Source organism: Chanodichthys erythropterus, chromosome 5, assembly GCF_024489055.1.
Source record: "Chanodichthys erythropterus isolate Z2021 chromosome 5, ASM2448905v1, whole genome shotgun sequence".
Lineage (NCBI taxonomy): Eukaryota > Metazoa > Chordata > Actinopteri > Cypriniformes > Xenocyprididae > Chanodichthys > Chanodichthys erythropterus.
The window spans coordinates 28,783,249-28,798,511 of NC_090225.1; the positions used below are offsets into that span (position 1 = coordinate 28,783,249).

Consider the following 15,263-nt stretch of genomic DNA (forward strand, 5'->3'; position numbering starts at 1 on the left):
TATACTTGTAAATATTACTCAAATATATACATGAATGTGTTTGTATTTATATATACATAATAATTACACACAGTACACCCACATATATTAGGCAAACTCAAACTTTTATTTTGTATGCGATTAATCACGATTAATCGTTTGACAGCCCGCATGCATGCATGCATGCATACATGCATACATGCATACATGCATACATACATACATACATACATACATATTTTATGTAGACTTTACCTTTTTTCACAACTGAGAAAAGAGTCCATTCAATCACTGAAAACTGTCCAGGTATACATTTATTAAAAACTGCAGAGTATAAATCACAACACTTTTTACATAATCTGTACACAGACATGTCAAATTAGTGTCGAGTTTGTCATTTATTTAAAAATAGCTCATTGTTTCCTATTGGAATGTAGTGCTGGATGCTGGTTTTGCACATCAGATCTCCAGAACAGATTTGATAATGTATAATTAACAAGACAATCTTTTTTTTAAGGTTTTTTTCCCCAAATGTGGAGCTCTGACAGCAAGATTTTTTATTATTCTTTAAATAACAATTATACAGATCCATTACACAGATCCATACAAAAGAAGAGAAACAATGTACACCCAAATGACGAAACACAAATGTCCTTGCTGTCTTTCCTCATATCAATAAACCATCCATCCATAAAAAGGACTTTCAGACTGGATACTGTACTACACACAAGAGTAGTGAGGTTCCCTCAGCAATTGTCACGGTCAGGAGAGAACAGAGCGATCAGACCTGCAGAATCAGTGTTCTCCAGCACATCTTTCGTAGGCTTTGGCTTCTTAAACAGAGATGGAAGGTTTCGGATGTGTACTTCCTTCTTGAACTGCTGTCCAAGGGGTTTCTATCAGCAGACACACAAATGGACCAATTGATTAAATATTGTCAATCAAATGACAACACTTTAATCAAATGCAATTGTGTATAATAAATCAAATACCAGGAATAATAAAAAAAAAGCTCATATTTTGTGTTTATATTATATGCGAAGGTTTACTTGGTTGAACTGCATGAATGGTTAGAGCTGAGCAATTTGGAATAACAGTAAATGATATAAGAAGCCACACACAGGGCAGTGTGTGGCATCCCCAGCCTAGGATGTGGAAATGTTTTGTATTGCCTTAGAGCGGGGCTGGTTTCTTGTCAGAGGTTTCAGACATTCTGAATGCCAGACCTCCCTCTACAAAGAGGCTGTATGATTTTAAGTGTTTAAATTGCTGCCGAGCACATACCAATTGAGGGTGTTTCGTTAGGGAGGCATTCGCTTTTCTCCCATTTCATGTGACGAGACAGTTAAGACCTTTCCGCCCTGCTTGTGTTCCTTCTTGGGACCTACAGTATCTGTAGTCTTGAAAGGTTTGACAAGGCCTACAATGGAACTATTGGAGTTAGCTTCTGAGAGAAGTCTGACTCTTAAAGGATGTTAAGAGCAACGCATTCAACTTAAGTCAGGGTTGTCCTGCTACTGCTACTGGAGGGCCACGGTCCTGCAGATTCAGCTCCAACCCCAATTAAACACACCTAAACCAGCTAATCAAGGTCTTACTAGGCATACAAGAAACTTCTAGGCAGGTCTGTTGAGGCAAGTTGGAGCTAAACGCAGCAGGACAGTGGCCCTCCAAGACCGAGATTGGACACCCCTGCTTTAAGTGAATTGGTGATTTGCATGCCTTCTTGATGAGCTCATCTTATATGGATTTTTGCAACCATATGTTGGGGCATGTTCCTGAGGTCGGTTCTACTTTTCACTGTCAGTTTTTGGAATTCCAGTCATTTTCTCGTTCACCTTATCAGTTGCAGGGGGATGAGAGGCTGCCCATGGCTTTGTCCTGTGAGGGTTTTATTGTAGTCTAATATGGTAGTCAGACTTGTAACCCGAAGGTCACGGGTTCGAGTCTCAGTACTGGCAGGAAATGTAGGTGGGGGGAGGGAATGAAAAGCGCTCTCTTCCACTCTCATTACCCACAACTGAGAGGCCCTTGAGCAAGGCACAGAACCCCCAATCACTCCCCAGGCACCGCAGCAAAAAATGGCTGCCCACTGCTCCGGGTGTGTGTGTGCACTTGGATGGGTGAAATGCAGAGCACAAATTTGGACATCATACTTGGCTACACATCACGTTATTTACCTCAACCACACAGGAGAGTCACTTAAATCAGATCAGTGGTTGTAAATAAGGTGTTGTGGCTACAAAACAAAGGATGTGGTTCCTCTTGCCTGTGAGGTGTGCGGACTGTCTTCACATCTTGGTGTTCAGGCTCAATCTACTAGTTTCCTCATAGGGGTTATCTAAGGGTGCACCTTTGGAAGATATTTGTGTGGTGGCAGGTTGGGCATTCTTCACACACTTATCAGGTTTTATAATTTGGATGTGTGACTCCTGATGCAGCGTCGAGTGAACCCACGAAAGGGAACATCTCGGTTATATAGGTTTCCTGATGATGTGGCGTCTGAGAGGGCGGTGTTATCACCATCAGCAAAGGAGCTGATGTTGTACTATACCAGCTTCAGACAATCATCACACCTGGAGGATATTTCTATAGCATCAGCTACTGATGTAGCATATCATTCCCTACTCAGGACTTTGTAGACTATTTGGTTGAAGCTGCAGTGAAACTAATTTTGACCTTCAACTGTTTGGTGCCCATTGAAGTCTACTATAAGGAGAATAATCCTGGAATGTTTTCATCAAAAACTTTAATTTCTTTTCGACTGAAGAAAGACAGACATGAACATCTTGGATGACATGGGGGTGAGTAAATTATCAGGAAAAGTTTATTTAAAAGTGAACTAATCCTTTAAATCTCTTTAAAAGTATTTTGACACCATCATCTCCTTATTTAACTGGGAAGGCAGGATCTCCAAAGGGCAGGATCCCATAAATCTATCCTTGAACATCATAAAGGTAATGGAGTTTTCCAAATGCCATAACACTGCTTCGGTTGGGAACAAGAACATTCAAGCTGTATTTTCAATGACAATCTCAGGTATTGATTATGTGCTTAGTTTAATTTAAGTTTGAATATAATTAAGCATGACTTCAATAGCCATAATGAAAGTCACAAGAGATTATATACCTCTTGAAAATAGATTATTTTTGAACAAAGAAGTGTATTCCATGGGGGAAAAAAAAAATTAATAAATAAAAAATTGTCTATGTGCTTTTAAGAATGTTAAAAGTGGCCATACCCCGACTGCGCCTGCAATGAGCCGTCTAAACTGCTCTTTCTTTTTCTTCTCTCCTGCCTTTGTTACAGCGGGTTGGATGGCCTTCTGATCAAACTGCTCCAGGGCATCAACTTGGATATCAGGGATCTGATTCATGACGAAACGCAGCTCAGCATATCGAGGCCTCTGTAGAGAAATATCACAATGAAAACGTCACTTCATTGTTAATGCATTCAGTCACTACTACGGTCATTTAAAGGTGCATTCAGAAATACTGTAAGTAGTGTTAACATCGCTGTTCTTTGTGTACATGAAGTACCAATAACACACTGGTGTTAGATGCTGCACTTTAATCTATCTTATCTAATCTTAGCTGCTTTGGGCACCAGTAACATTGACAAAAAGTGAACTTTTTACTGTGGATCTGCACTGATATATGTACAAATGTGCTTCCCATACTCCACTGAGAAACATGCAAGCTATGATAGCTAGGCTGGAATGACGCACTAGAGACTCATAGATGAGAAAGGCCAGTTGAGTTAGTGCAGCACTGCAGCCTTCGTGTTGCCCATGCATCTGTAGACCCTTCAGTACACTGGTGTAGATCCACGTCACAGCCTCCGGGAGCAGGTTACCACCGAGCACCTGCACAAGAATTCATTCACATACACACAAAAAGTATTTTCAAAAGGCAAAGGATTCAAATATAAAATAGTTGGCATCTTTAGAATTCAATTCTAATCTCATTGCAGACTGACAGAAATATTGCGGTGAACTGTATATGTTTGAACATTTTATTACGAGGGACAGACAGGAAAAATCATCACCTGTTTTAGCAAAGTCCAGCAGAGCACACCAGCAGTCCGTTGACAGTTTACAGTGTCTTTCCAGGAAAGGGAGTTAAAACATATAGTCAGGAGGTTCATATAAATATCCTGAAAAGGAGGTGAGAAAATGGTTTTTATTCGGATCACAGAGCTCAACTGATGGAGCTCACAAAGAAATGTTTAGTTACCTCACTTCGGAGAAGGCACTTTCCCAATTCTGAGAGCTCATCTGTAGGTGTATTAATTTGAATCCCCTGTGAGGAATCCATCGACACCATCTCTTCGTCGCCTGAACAGAAGATGAGGGGAAAAAAAACTTGCATCACAGTACTCAGTAGGCTTTCAAACTACCAGTTTAGTCTGAAACTATTGCCTGAAAACAACATTACGTTTGGAGTTGTTTTTAGTGAGCAATCAGCTTGGTGAAATTAAGGTTACATCTTCGTGTCTTGACAGTGTTTACCGAGCTTGATGACTGATGATCCGAAAATAAGTTTACTATTAAAAATAACAGCTGAACATCAGTTCACAAATAAAATATATTGTTTAAATTGTTACTGCCTTTAGTTATTTAGGAATAAATGTAAAAATACTTAACACTAAATTGATGAGATTTATAATTGATTTTAATAAATAGAACGTTAATTACATTCAATTGTTAATTTCTGTCCTTTCTTTCTCATGTCATTCCAAAACGACATTCAATAATGAGCTGTCGTTCCGACGTAGAACCTAGAAGCTCCGCACAGTCTACACAACGTAAACAGTGTAGGAGACATGGACAAGAAGAAACTGTGTGCAAAAACAAAACAAAAATAACGAGTACAACAAAGTATTCTCGTCACTTCATTACATTAAGGTTGAACCACTGTAGTCACATGGACTATTTAACGATGTCTTTAATACAAAATATGAGATAAATGGGATAAAAAAAAAAAAAAAAAAAAAAACTTTCGGATTTCATAAAAAAATATCTTAATTTGTGTTCCAAAGATAAACGAAGGTCTTATGGGTTTGGAACGACATGAGGTGAATAATTAATTGACTGAAATTGCATTTTTTTGGGTGAACTAACCCTTTAATGTAAAAATACAAAATAGAATTGTATTTGCTTTCTTTTGTTTCCTTTTTCTTTTCTTTTTTTTTTGATGTAATGTAAAATGTTGATTTAACCAGGAAAATGTGACAACATTAAGTGCAACTGAGACAAGAATTTTATTTATTAAAAACAAACAAAAAAAACATAAAAAAAAACTGATGACTTTGCCTCATTTCAGAATATCACTGCACGCCACTGCTGTGCATGTATTTTAGCCAATGATGAAATCATTGCACACTCCAAACACGCATAAAAGCATGAGCAAGTGTGCATTAATCAGAGTTGCAAATGAATTGCTCACAATCTGATGTCTCCTCAAAGCAGCAGAAAGCCACATTTATTGTGATGCAGTGTTATTCACTCTGGACCACATAATAGTACAAAATTAATTAAAAAAACACACAGCTAAATTTGGTTGTCAATTCACCTTTTAGCATTCTACAACCCAATTAACTCCCAAGAAATACAGGTAGTGACAACCACATTTACAAAAATTCTGCGCAGTGTGTACGGAACCAAACTTCTTTATGTGCGGTGCAAGAAATCACAGGGAAAGTGGTACAAGCCTCATTCGTGTTGCCAGATGTAGTTAGATAAACAACAAAGAAGAACAAGCTCAAAATAAACAAATAAATCCAAATGCTTTATGCTGAAAATAATGCTGATATCATGACCAGCACCGGCTCACTTTAATAACTCTATAAACTCGATAGCTTTATGAGCCAGCTTAAACAAGACCAAAAACGCTTATAATAAGTGGACATGGCAACACTGCGAGAGCTGCTCTGTGAAGCAGCCTTTAAGCATAAGCAAAACATAATGCCTCCGTCAACTGTGCTTTAGTTAAAATTGCTGAATATAACAAGTCTTTTGTTGCTGTAATATTTCTTTGGTCAGAATAGCAGATACCAAACACGTGAGATGGCATAGCGTTGCCATGGTTACCACAATGTCAATCATCGCAGTTTACGTACATGCCCATACTTTCAAAAGGATTCTCACTTTATAGATTTTTATATATATATATATACCATAAACATTTGCACAATACTGTACCTAATGCTGATTAAATTCTGTAATTGTGTCCTTAAAGCAAATATTAAATGGTTTTCTCTTTCTATCCTTATAACTGAGCTCAAACTAAAATCTCTACAGACAATGGCAAGAGGCAATGAACTATTTTGTGTTTTGTTAAATTACCTTATTAGTTCAATAATGAACAGAGATACAGGGAGAACGTGATCATTAACTCACCATCTGCGTCCTCTTTGTTTGCAGATAGCTCTGGACATTTTCTTGTAATGCAAGTCACACCTGAAACACATTTAAAGTTTTTTTTTTTTTCTTTTGTATTAAAAAAGTGAAGCAAAGTTGAAAGGCTTCACATGCATAAGGGAAACTCACTTAGAAGGTCAATGACCTCTCGCGTGACCAACCGCAACAACTGCTCCTCCACCATTTCCTGAGTCACATGGTTCTCCTCATAGGCCTCATCCTCCTCCTGAGCACTAAAAAAAAATAATAATTAGTAATATAACAACGGTATTAATAATAATGTTGACTTGAGAAAGCTAACATACAGATATTCTATTTAAACTTACAATTAGGGCTGTCAAGCGATTCAAGTTTTTAATGTAATTAATTACACAGTGTGGCAAATAAACGAATTAACCCCCAAAAGATAACTTTAAGTCATTATTGTGTTAAATGAGAAAAGCAGCAAATAGACATTTCAAAAAGTAGCTCTAGAAAAAATAATAATAATTTATTCGATTCAACATTTGATTTGCTACGACCACGAGGCCATGAGGGTGAGTAAATGATGACAGAATTTTCAATTTTGGTGAATTATACCTTTATATATGGAAATATGATGTTTTTTTTTTTTGTGAAATGACACTCATTTGATTTGTTCAAACAGCTGATTCATTCAGGAATGAAGTAATTGACTCTTTATGAATGGGCCATTGAATCATTGGTTCACCCGATTGATTTGTTCAAAACTCTGATTCATTCAGAAAGGAAACACCACTGTGTGTTGCTCGGAGATGCACAACAGTTCTGCTCTGGCTTTATAAGTAATATTTTAATTGGCAAAATTGAGACAGAATATTATTGTCTAAAATATAACACAATATATTAACTTATTTATTAAACTGATGTATAAAATCAATATCACATTGCACTCATGCTATTCAGGACAAAAACAGCACTCACGATACTGCGCGATATTGCCTAACTACATCATGATATAAATATAAGACAAAAACTCATACAAGGGCATTTTTACCATGATATCTTGAATTTTAGGGGCATTTAATTGCATTCTATAGGTTCCATCACGCAGTGAGTTTTTGGCATGCCTCATGTTCATCACCAGTCAACTTTATGAAATGTATGACAAAGTACATAGGTCTGGGGCGGGTCGAGTGCATTAAATGCATTAACTTTAACGCATGATTTTTTCCCATAACTAAATCAACAGCCCTACTAACAATATCTTTATGTTGGCAGTACTGAATGGGTGTTTGATGCTGCTGTATGGTTTTGAAGCGTCCATTGTAGCATGTTGCATAACAATGCCTTGTTCGCTTTGGCGTGTTCATGACATGCTTAATCTTTGGAGATCTAAATGCAGTGAATTTTGGATTGTACTTCTGTAACCGAAGCTGACTTGAGAAAACCAACATTCTAATGCTGTATTTAAACATATTATGCTGACTTAAGATGGCTATACTGATCTTGAATTAAAAATTACTATTATGTTGGCTTGAGTCAGAATGAAACCGTAGTAGTGACAGATCTTCTGTACTGTGACATACAGCCGTGTGAAACAGATAACCAAAAAAAAAAAAAAAAAAAAAAAAAAAAAAAATAACAAACCTGTCGGCAGTCTCTATACATTTGCAAGGAGCAGCGCTGATGCAGTTGATATTAAAACAGTTACCTCTGCAAAATGTTTATTATTACGGACAAGAAAATCTGAATGATGTTTTGGAACCTTTTGGCACTATTAGTGAGTTTGAATGGTATTTTGACAAGATCATTCAGATGCTAAAAAGCAGAATGTTTCTTCTTTATTTACAAGAAAACTAATTCCACGACAAATTGGAATATCTTATTTCACATCATCTGTGATTGCATTTATTAAAAGATATGTCTAGACATGCAGTCTACCAATAACATTAAAGTGACAGCACTAGGAATCGTCACAAGTGACTTGAAGTACTGAGACAAGTGACAAGCAAAGACACTGGCTGTGTGAATGGGGCTTCAGTCTGGTCTTCCAGAGAATAGAAAATTCATGTCAGTGACTCTTTTAATCTCGAACACACACATACACCCGAGGCAGAGGTATCACACAAAGAAGTGTGAGAAGAAAGCAGTGTTAAAATTGTCAGAACTGTACACAAATATTTATAGCATTATCCAACACTCAAATATCTTACCATAGACTGGTCCTTTGGTTGATGACCTGCCACCGAAAGCTCAGTCTCTATTTTCAAAAAAAAAAAAAAAAAAAAAAATTAGGCAAACAATATCCTGTGCTGCAAGCAATATTGGTTGTTTCAAGTCACCAAAAATTACTGAATGATGTAAAACAGTGAAGTGAAACAGTCTGTGCATCCTTCAAACTTCATAGTAGGAGTGTGCAATATTGAAAACAGAATGATAATTCTATATATCTCAATATATTTTATAGTTTTTTGTTGATATTAACACCTTGGCTGGAATAAGCCTGTCATGGAAACCTGATTTCCAAAAATGTGCATATTTGTTTCTAGCGATGGTTAGTTTCACAGCAGCACCACATTAATGGAAATGGAAAATTTCCATTAAAGGGACGATTATGCTCCATTAAATTTCAGGAGCATCTTTACCTTCATAAAGGCAATTGTTCCTAACCTCATTAGAAGTACACATGATCTTTTATTTGAAATTCACTTTAAATCAATACATTGAATTAGAATACTAAGACACTCTCTGTCAATCAAATGAAATCAGTATCAACAAAACATCTTTAATCTGCATCTGAAGTGACATTTAGTTGAATTTCAGTCATTTAGTTGTATCTCGGTGGTGGAATAAATGCTTTAAACTGCAGTTACAATTGCAAAAAAAAAAAAAAAAGTATTGAAATATGAAAATTTTTGCACAAATAGTTAGTAAAAATAAATTTCTTTCATTATTTGATGTGCTCTTTAAAAGCTCTTTTTATTGTGCTTTCTGCAGGTATTCACAAGATAATATCACTTAAGTGAGAACACTGATTTAATATTACTCCATTAAAAGTTAACTCAATTACGACGACTCAAGTCATGCACATCTCTTATTTTTTTTCATGCGTATTTCTTATACAGTCTGCATTATATTATATATAGCAATTTATTCTCAGTGATTATTACTGTAATACAGTAGTGGTCAGCAGCTGTTCTAACAATTTTACTTTGTTTCAAGTGTTTTTAGACAATGAGAAATGCAACATAAAACAAGAAATAATAATATAGACAGTCACAGTTAATATAACAAACAAAACCCTATTTAAATGGCTCATTTAGCTATTTAAATATTGTTTTTTGTTTAGTTTTTACGTTTCGAATGAAAAATGTTTTCATACCAATGCAAATATAGTTGCTGTGCAGTCTACCATTTTGCTTACTATATTTTTTGTAAGTTCATAGTCCTCATTAAGTTTTTTATTAACATACATTCTGAATTGGTGTGTATATTTAAAAAAAAAAATTGCTTAAACACCTTCATAATAATGAGATGGGATTTTAAATTGCGTTTTAAAATACCTTCATAATCATAAGATTTTACACAGATTTATAAAATCATTTTTACTATTAAAAATTTACCAATCATTCATACAATAGCAATAGTTGCCCTATAGCCATGTTAATGTCTTTTCAAGTAACTTTTTATAAAATGGCTTTAAATACCTTCACAATGTGATGGTTATAATTGTAAAATCATATTTGAACTTAGTTATTATTAATTTTTATTATACATTTTTCTCAGAATTGCAGTAATTATCAAGTAGTTGCCCTAACCATTTTAGGTCTTCCCCCCAGATATTGGGTGTGATGTGAAGTTTACCTGCTGTAGATAGGCAAATAATGGACCCAGCAAAGGACAGAGAAGGCTGTCATAGTATTCATGAGGACAGGACATGACCAGCTGCTTCATGAACAGACGTGAAAGACGTTAAGGAAAACAACAAAAACACACTGTACCCTTCATTCATGAGTCAATGATCACAGGAATCCAAATCTAATTACATTATTGATGTCACTTACAAAGTCTGAAAATGACAGATGGGTAAACACAGAGCACCTAAATAATAATACCACACATAAATAATGATACTGTGTGGTTGAAAAGACTGTTTGTGAAGCTGTACCTATTCATGACAACTGCTCTCTCTGGGTCAGATCTGAATGTTCACTGTGATCATACAGCCGAATCATGGATATTTAGGAATAAGATTGTGTGGTTATTTAAATCGAGATTGCGATCTTTTAGGGATCAATTGTGCAGCTCTACTTTTGAGTACAAGTATATTTAACTAATAGCAAAAAACATATATATGATACAAAGGATATGGACTAGGGGACGGAGCCTGTGGTCTGGAACGCTGTCTAGATGGATGAAGGCAGAACCAACGATCTGCTCTGCCAAGCCTTCTATTGCATAAAAGTCTTGTTGCAAGCAGGGACCAGTATTCCCAAGCACTTGGTAACTTTAAAAAGAAAATGAGAAAAGGAGAAAAGGGTAAAAAGGATTGGGAAAGTGAGACTGGAGTAGAGTTTATTCTATTAAACAAAAATAAAAAAGAAAATCAATCATTAAACTTGATTGTTCCAACCAGTTTTCGTAGAGTGAAGAGAAGAAGCCTTGCATGCGTTCAACAATGTTTCTGTACACTGGAGAGTCGTAGGAATCTAAAACTGGTTGAGGAATTCCTGTAGGAAAAAACAGGAGTCATTTCTTTGAGATAACTGGGGTTTGGTGTTTAAAAGACAATTAATGTTCAGTAATATCAATTCATCCAAAACGTGTGCACAGAAAGCAGCCTCTCATACTGTATAGTGCACGATACTGAACGGAGTTCTCTTCAACTTTTTGCACATGAACGGACAAATACACACATCAAACTATCCTCGTAAACACAGTCGGTTATATCTTAAGTAAAAGTAAACAGATGACAAAACTCATGTGTAACAGTATATTGGATCCGTGCATCTCTTAAAGTGAAAGCACCGTGCATCTCTTAAAGCATCTCTATAATAACACTAATCAAACAACAAAAGACAAAGAAAATTCCCTCGATGTTCTTGACTGAATAACTTTAGCTATATTTGTAATGTATATTTTATTTTAAAAAAGCAGTGTTATTTTACATTTGATTCGTTTCTGTACCTGAATACCTGAAAATATTAAAACACTTTATTTCAATCGTATCATTGTTCTGTTGTATTTTATTTGTACGATTGCAATATTGTTTATTAGTTCCGTTTTAATTAAGTGTTTTCTTGTCTTTAATAATGCTTGAAATTTATATTTCTTCGGCTGGTTGTTTTTGCTATGGTATTTTTAAACTATAGACAAATGTTCCTTGTGTAAGTGTTCTTTAGCCTGTTGACATTTGTTCATGTTATTCAGCTACAATGATATGTTTTGCAATAAGACTTGATATCAACGTTTTTTTTTTCAAATCTAAATTAGGAATCGATAAGCAGAATCAGAATTGGAATCAGAATCGTTAAAATTCAAATAATACCAAACCTGAAATTTGAATAATAATTATTCAATAATAACTGAATAATGATAGTATTGTCTTTTGTAGAGCTGCTTTACAGCTGAATTGAACGTGTTTCGTAATTGATGAAATCTGCAACAGTAACTGTTACTTTCCTGTTTATTACTGGGAAGCTGCTTTGACACAACCTACATTGTATAAATCGCAATATATATGTGACTGGAATCAACCAGTAACAGCAAAACGTAAATAATGGTGTTTATATCCGGACAGGACAAATCAGAAACCTACCTAAAACAGAATTCTTCTCCATATCCATAATATCATAAACTCTGGCAAAGGTCTTGCTAAGCCGGTTGACGTTCTCTGGCAAGAACAAGCTGTTGTGGGTCCTGGAAGGATGAAGAACATGACACTACTTCAAACACTGTTACAATAGCAGAAAAACAGCACATATACACAAGATAACCATGATTATTTTTCACATATCTAATGTCTTATTTGGAAGCAAAATTTCCAAATGTACCAATGAAATGACCAAATGTACCTCACAAGGGCCAAAAGGTTGGGCAGCAGGGCCTGCAGGGGCTCTGCACAAGGGTTTCTGTAGACGGGGGTCCCATCAGAGGTAGTGCTGACCACAAATCCGCCTGCTTTTGCCTCCTCAGGATCAGCGGGCCAACGAGCACGCTTCACAACCCCAAGTATGGTGTACACACAAAAACTAATCTGCCATAAGACACAAACCAATCAAAGCCACTCATATTCACTTCTATTAGACCAATGTTTCCAACCCTGTTCCTGGAGGTACACCAACACTACATATTTTCGAACGCTTCCTATTGAAACACATCTGATTTAACTCATCAACTCGTTAGAATATAAGGGAGACATCCAAAATGTGTACTGTTAATGTTTCTCCAGAAACAGGGTTGGAAAACACTGTATTAGACGCACAGAGACAAAAGAACCAGTCTAGAAAACGGTCATATACTACTGAGAAGATCTGCAACAAATGCAACAGCTATGTGAACACATTAGACTGCATGCATTCATTTGAGAAGTGGCCACATTAGGGGTGCATGATATTTGGTTATTTTGTTCGTCTGCAATGTTGCAATATGAAAAAAATAAAAAATAAACAAAACAGGAAGCTTCACCAAATTACTTGAATAGGGGAAAAGAAAGAAAGAAAAAAAAAAGCTAAAAAGTTACTTTTACTCCAAGATTTTGAGTGAGAAATCCTTTTGGTGTTAAACGAGTCTGTAAAAAGGATTTTTTTTTTTTTACTCTCAAAGATTTTCACCAAAATTGGCTTACATCATGCAGCATTTTGGCACAGCGCCACCTACTGGTCAGGAGATATGAAAAATGGCTGTTTTTGCTTAACCCCTGTATGTTAGCCCAAAAATCTTAAAATGGGTCTCTTGATTCAGTGCAGCATACAGAGTCGAATGATACAAAATTTACTTATATAAGCCATTTTAAATTTTGTCGTAAAATGCTGAATTTTACAAATGGATTAATGTATCATTAAAAGAATCAGTATGTGTCATAAGGACCATGACGTCAAAAATTGACCTTCTATTCAAAATTTAAAATGAAATTAAAAAATTTTGCATATTGTAATGATTCCTTGAGTCATACCAAGAACAATATATCAATTATGCCATATTTGGTAGAACTTGCACTCAGCCATTTTTGAATTTCCTACTTTTTCAAACTGCTCCTAGACCCTTGGTCCAAAATCGCCTCACAACACATTCAGACCATGCTGGCAAAAAGATATCAAAAGCTTTTTGATTGACCAAACCACCAACCAAACCACCACCAACCAAACCAATTTGATGGCATGGTGCAAAGCTGATTCTGATGCTGTATTGACCTCAAACTTTTTATGTGTCATTGTTACCTTGCACTGACCCTGCTACATTCATTTGGTAACAGCATCACCTATTGGTCAAAAGTGATAAGCAATTTGTTCATATTACAAGTGTATTTGTGATTTTTTTTGCCATTTTGACTAAAATAATTTAAAAATGTCTTTAATCACTCGTTGTTCTGAAGCTCCCAGCCATGCTTGCATGACTCAATGTGCCGCCTTTGCGGCCATTCTTTTGTACTGCTTGCAGATATATTATTTATTTTATTGTGATTATTTTTAAATATTTTTTTTAAGAAAAAAGAAATATATTGTAATACAACTGTACTACAAAAATATAAAAAGTAATAAAAATTAATCATATTTACTGTGAAATTACAATACTAATATTTATGTCTTGATTTCTGGTTTTGCCGGTTTCAGAGTAATGGCACTGTATATTCATTAACACACGTGCAGCTCACAGCGTCTCATTCACAGTAAATGAACCAAGTAGCTCTGAGACACTAAAATATAGTGTATCATGAATTACACATGTAAATAATGCACTTCACTCCAGTATCACATATACACTATATTGCCAAAAGTTGTGGGATGCCTGCCTTTACGTGCATTTGAACTTTAATGACATCCCATTCTTAATCCGTAGGGTTTAATATGGAGTTGGCCCAAACTTTGCAGCTATAACAGCTTCAACTCTTCTGGGAAGGCTTTCCACAAGGTTTAGGAGTTTGTTTATGGGAATTTTTGACTATTCTTCTAGAAGCGCATTTGTGAGGTCAGGCAGTGATGTTGGCGAGAAACTCACAGTCTCCGGCTCACAGTCTCCGCTCTAATTCATCCCAAAGGTGTTCTGTCGGGTTGAGGTCAGGACTCTGTGCAGGCCAGTCAAGTTCCTCCACACCAAACTCACTCATCCATGTCTTTATGGACCTTGCTTTGTGCACTGGTGTGCAGTCATGTTGGAACAGGAAGGGGCCATCCCCAAACTGTTCCCACAAAGCATGAAATTGTCCAAAATGTCTTGGTATGCTGAAGTATTAAGAGTTCACTGGAACTAAGGGTTCAAGCCCAACCCCTGAAAAACAACCCCACACCATAATCCCCTCCACCAAACTTTACACTTGGCACAATGCAGTCAGGCAAGTACCGTTCTCCTGGCAACCGTCAAATCCAGACTCGTCCATCAGATTGCCAGACAGAGCAGCGTGATTCGTCACTCTAGAGAACACGTCTCCACTGCTCTAGAGTTCAGTGGCGGTGTGCTTTACACCACTGAATCCAAAACTTTGCATTGCACTTGGTGATGCAAGGCTTGGATGCAGCTGCTTGGCCATGGAATCCCGATCCATGAAGCTCTTTATGCACTGTTCTTGAGCTAATCTGAAGGCCACACGAAGTTTGGAGGTCTGTAGCTATTGACTCTGCAGAAAGTTGGCGACTTCTGCGCACTGTGCTACTCAGCATGCGCTGACCCCGCTCTGTGATTTTAT

General features: G+C 36.4%; 1 protein-coding gene across 3 annotated transcripts in view; it reads right to left on the bottom strand.

The window, feature by feature from the left end:
• Positions 1 to 267: 267 nt before the first annotated feature.
• LOC137020787 (exportin-5) overlaps positions 268 to 15,263 on the bottom strand; it is a 37,775-nt gene continuing 22,779 nt past the window's right edge. For 2 of the 3 annotated variants that reach the window (XM_067386816.1, XM_067386815.1), the window contains exons 21-33: positions 12,436 to 12,617; positions 12,180 to 12,280; positions 10,995 to 11,091; positions 10,732 to 10,868; positions 10,226 to 10,323; positions 8,575 to 8,621; positions 6,530 to 6,633; positions 6,380 to 6,439; positions 4,215 to 4,315; positions 4,027 to 4,134; positions 3,707 to 3,844; positions 3,221 to 3,385; positions 268 to 875 (exon numbers count right to left, since the gene is read on the bottom strand). In XM_067386816.1, coding sequence (XP_067242917.1) covers positions 726 to 875; positions 3,221 to 3,385; positions 3,707 to 3,844; positions 4,027 to 4,134; positions 4,215 to 4,315; positions 6,380 to 6,439; positions 6,530 to 6,633; positions 8,575 to 8,621; positions 10,226 to 10,323; positions 10,732 to 10,868; positions 10,995 to 11,091; positions 12,180 to 12,280; positions 12,436 to 12,617 — 1,488 coding nt within the window. In that variant the 3' untranslated portion in view covers positions 268 to 725. Of the gene's footprint in view, positions 876 to 3,220; positions 3,386 to 3,706; positions 3,845 to 4,026; positions 4,135 to 4,214; positions 4,316 to 6,379; positions 6,440 to 6,529; positions 6,634 to 8,574; positions 8,622 to 10,225; positions 10,324 to 10,731; positions 10,869 to 10,994; positions 11,092 to 12,179; positions 12,281 to 12,435; positions 12,618 to 15,263 lie in introns of those variants that run through there. The other variant, XM_067386817.1, reaches the window with a different exon arrangement.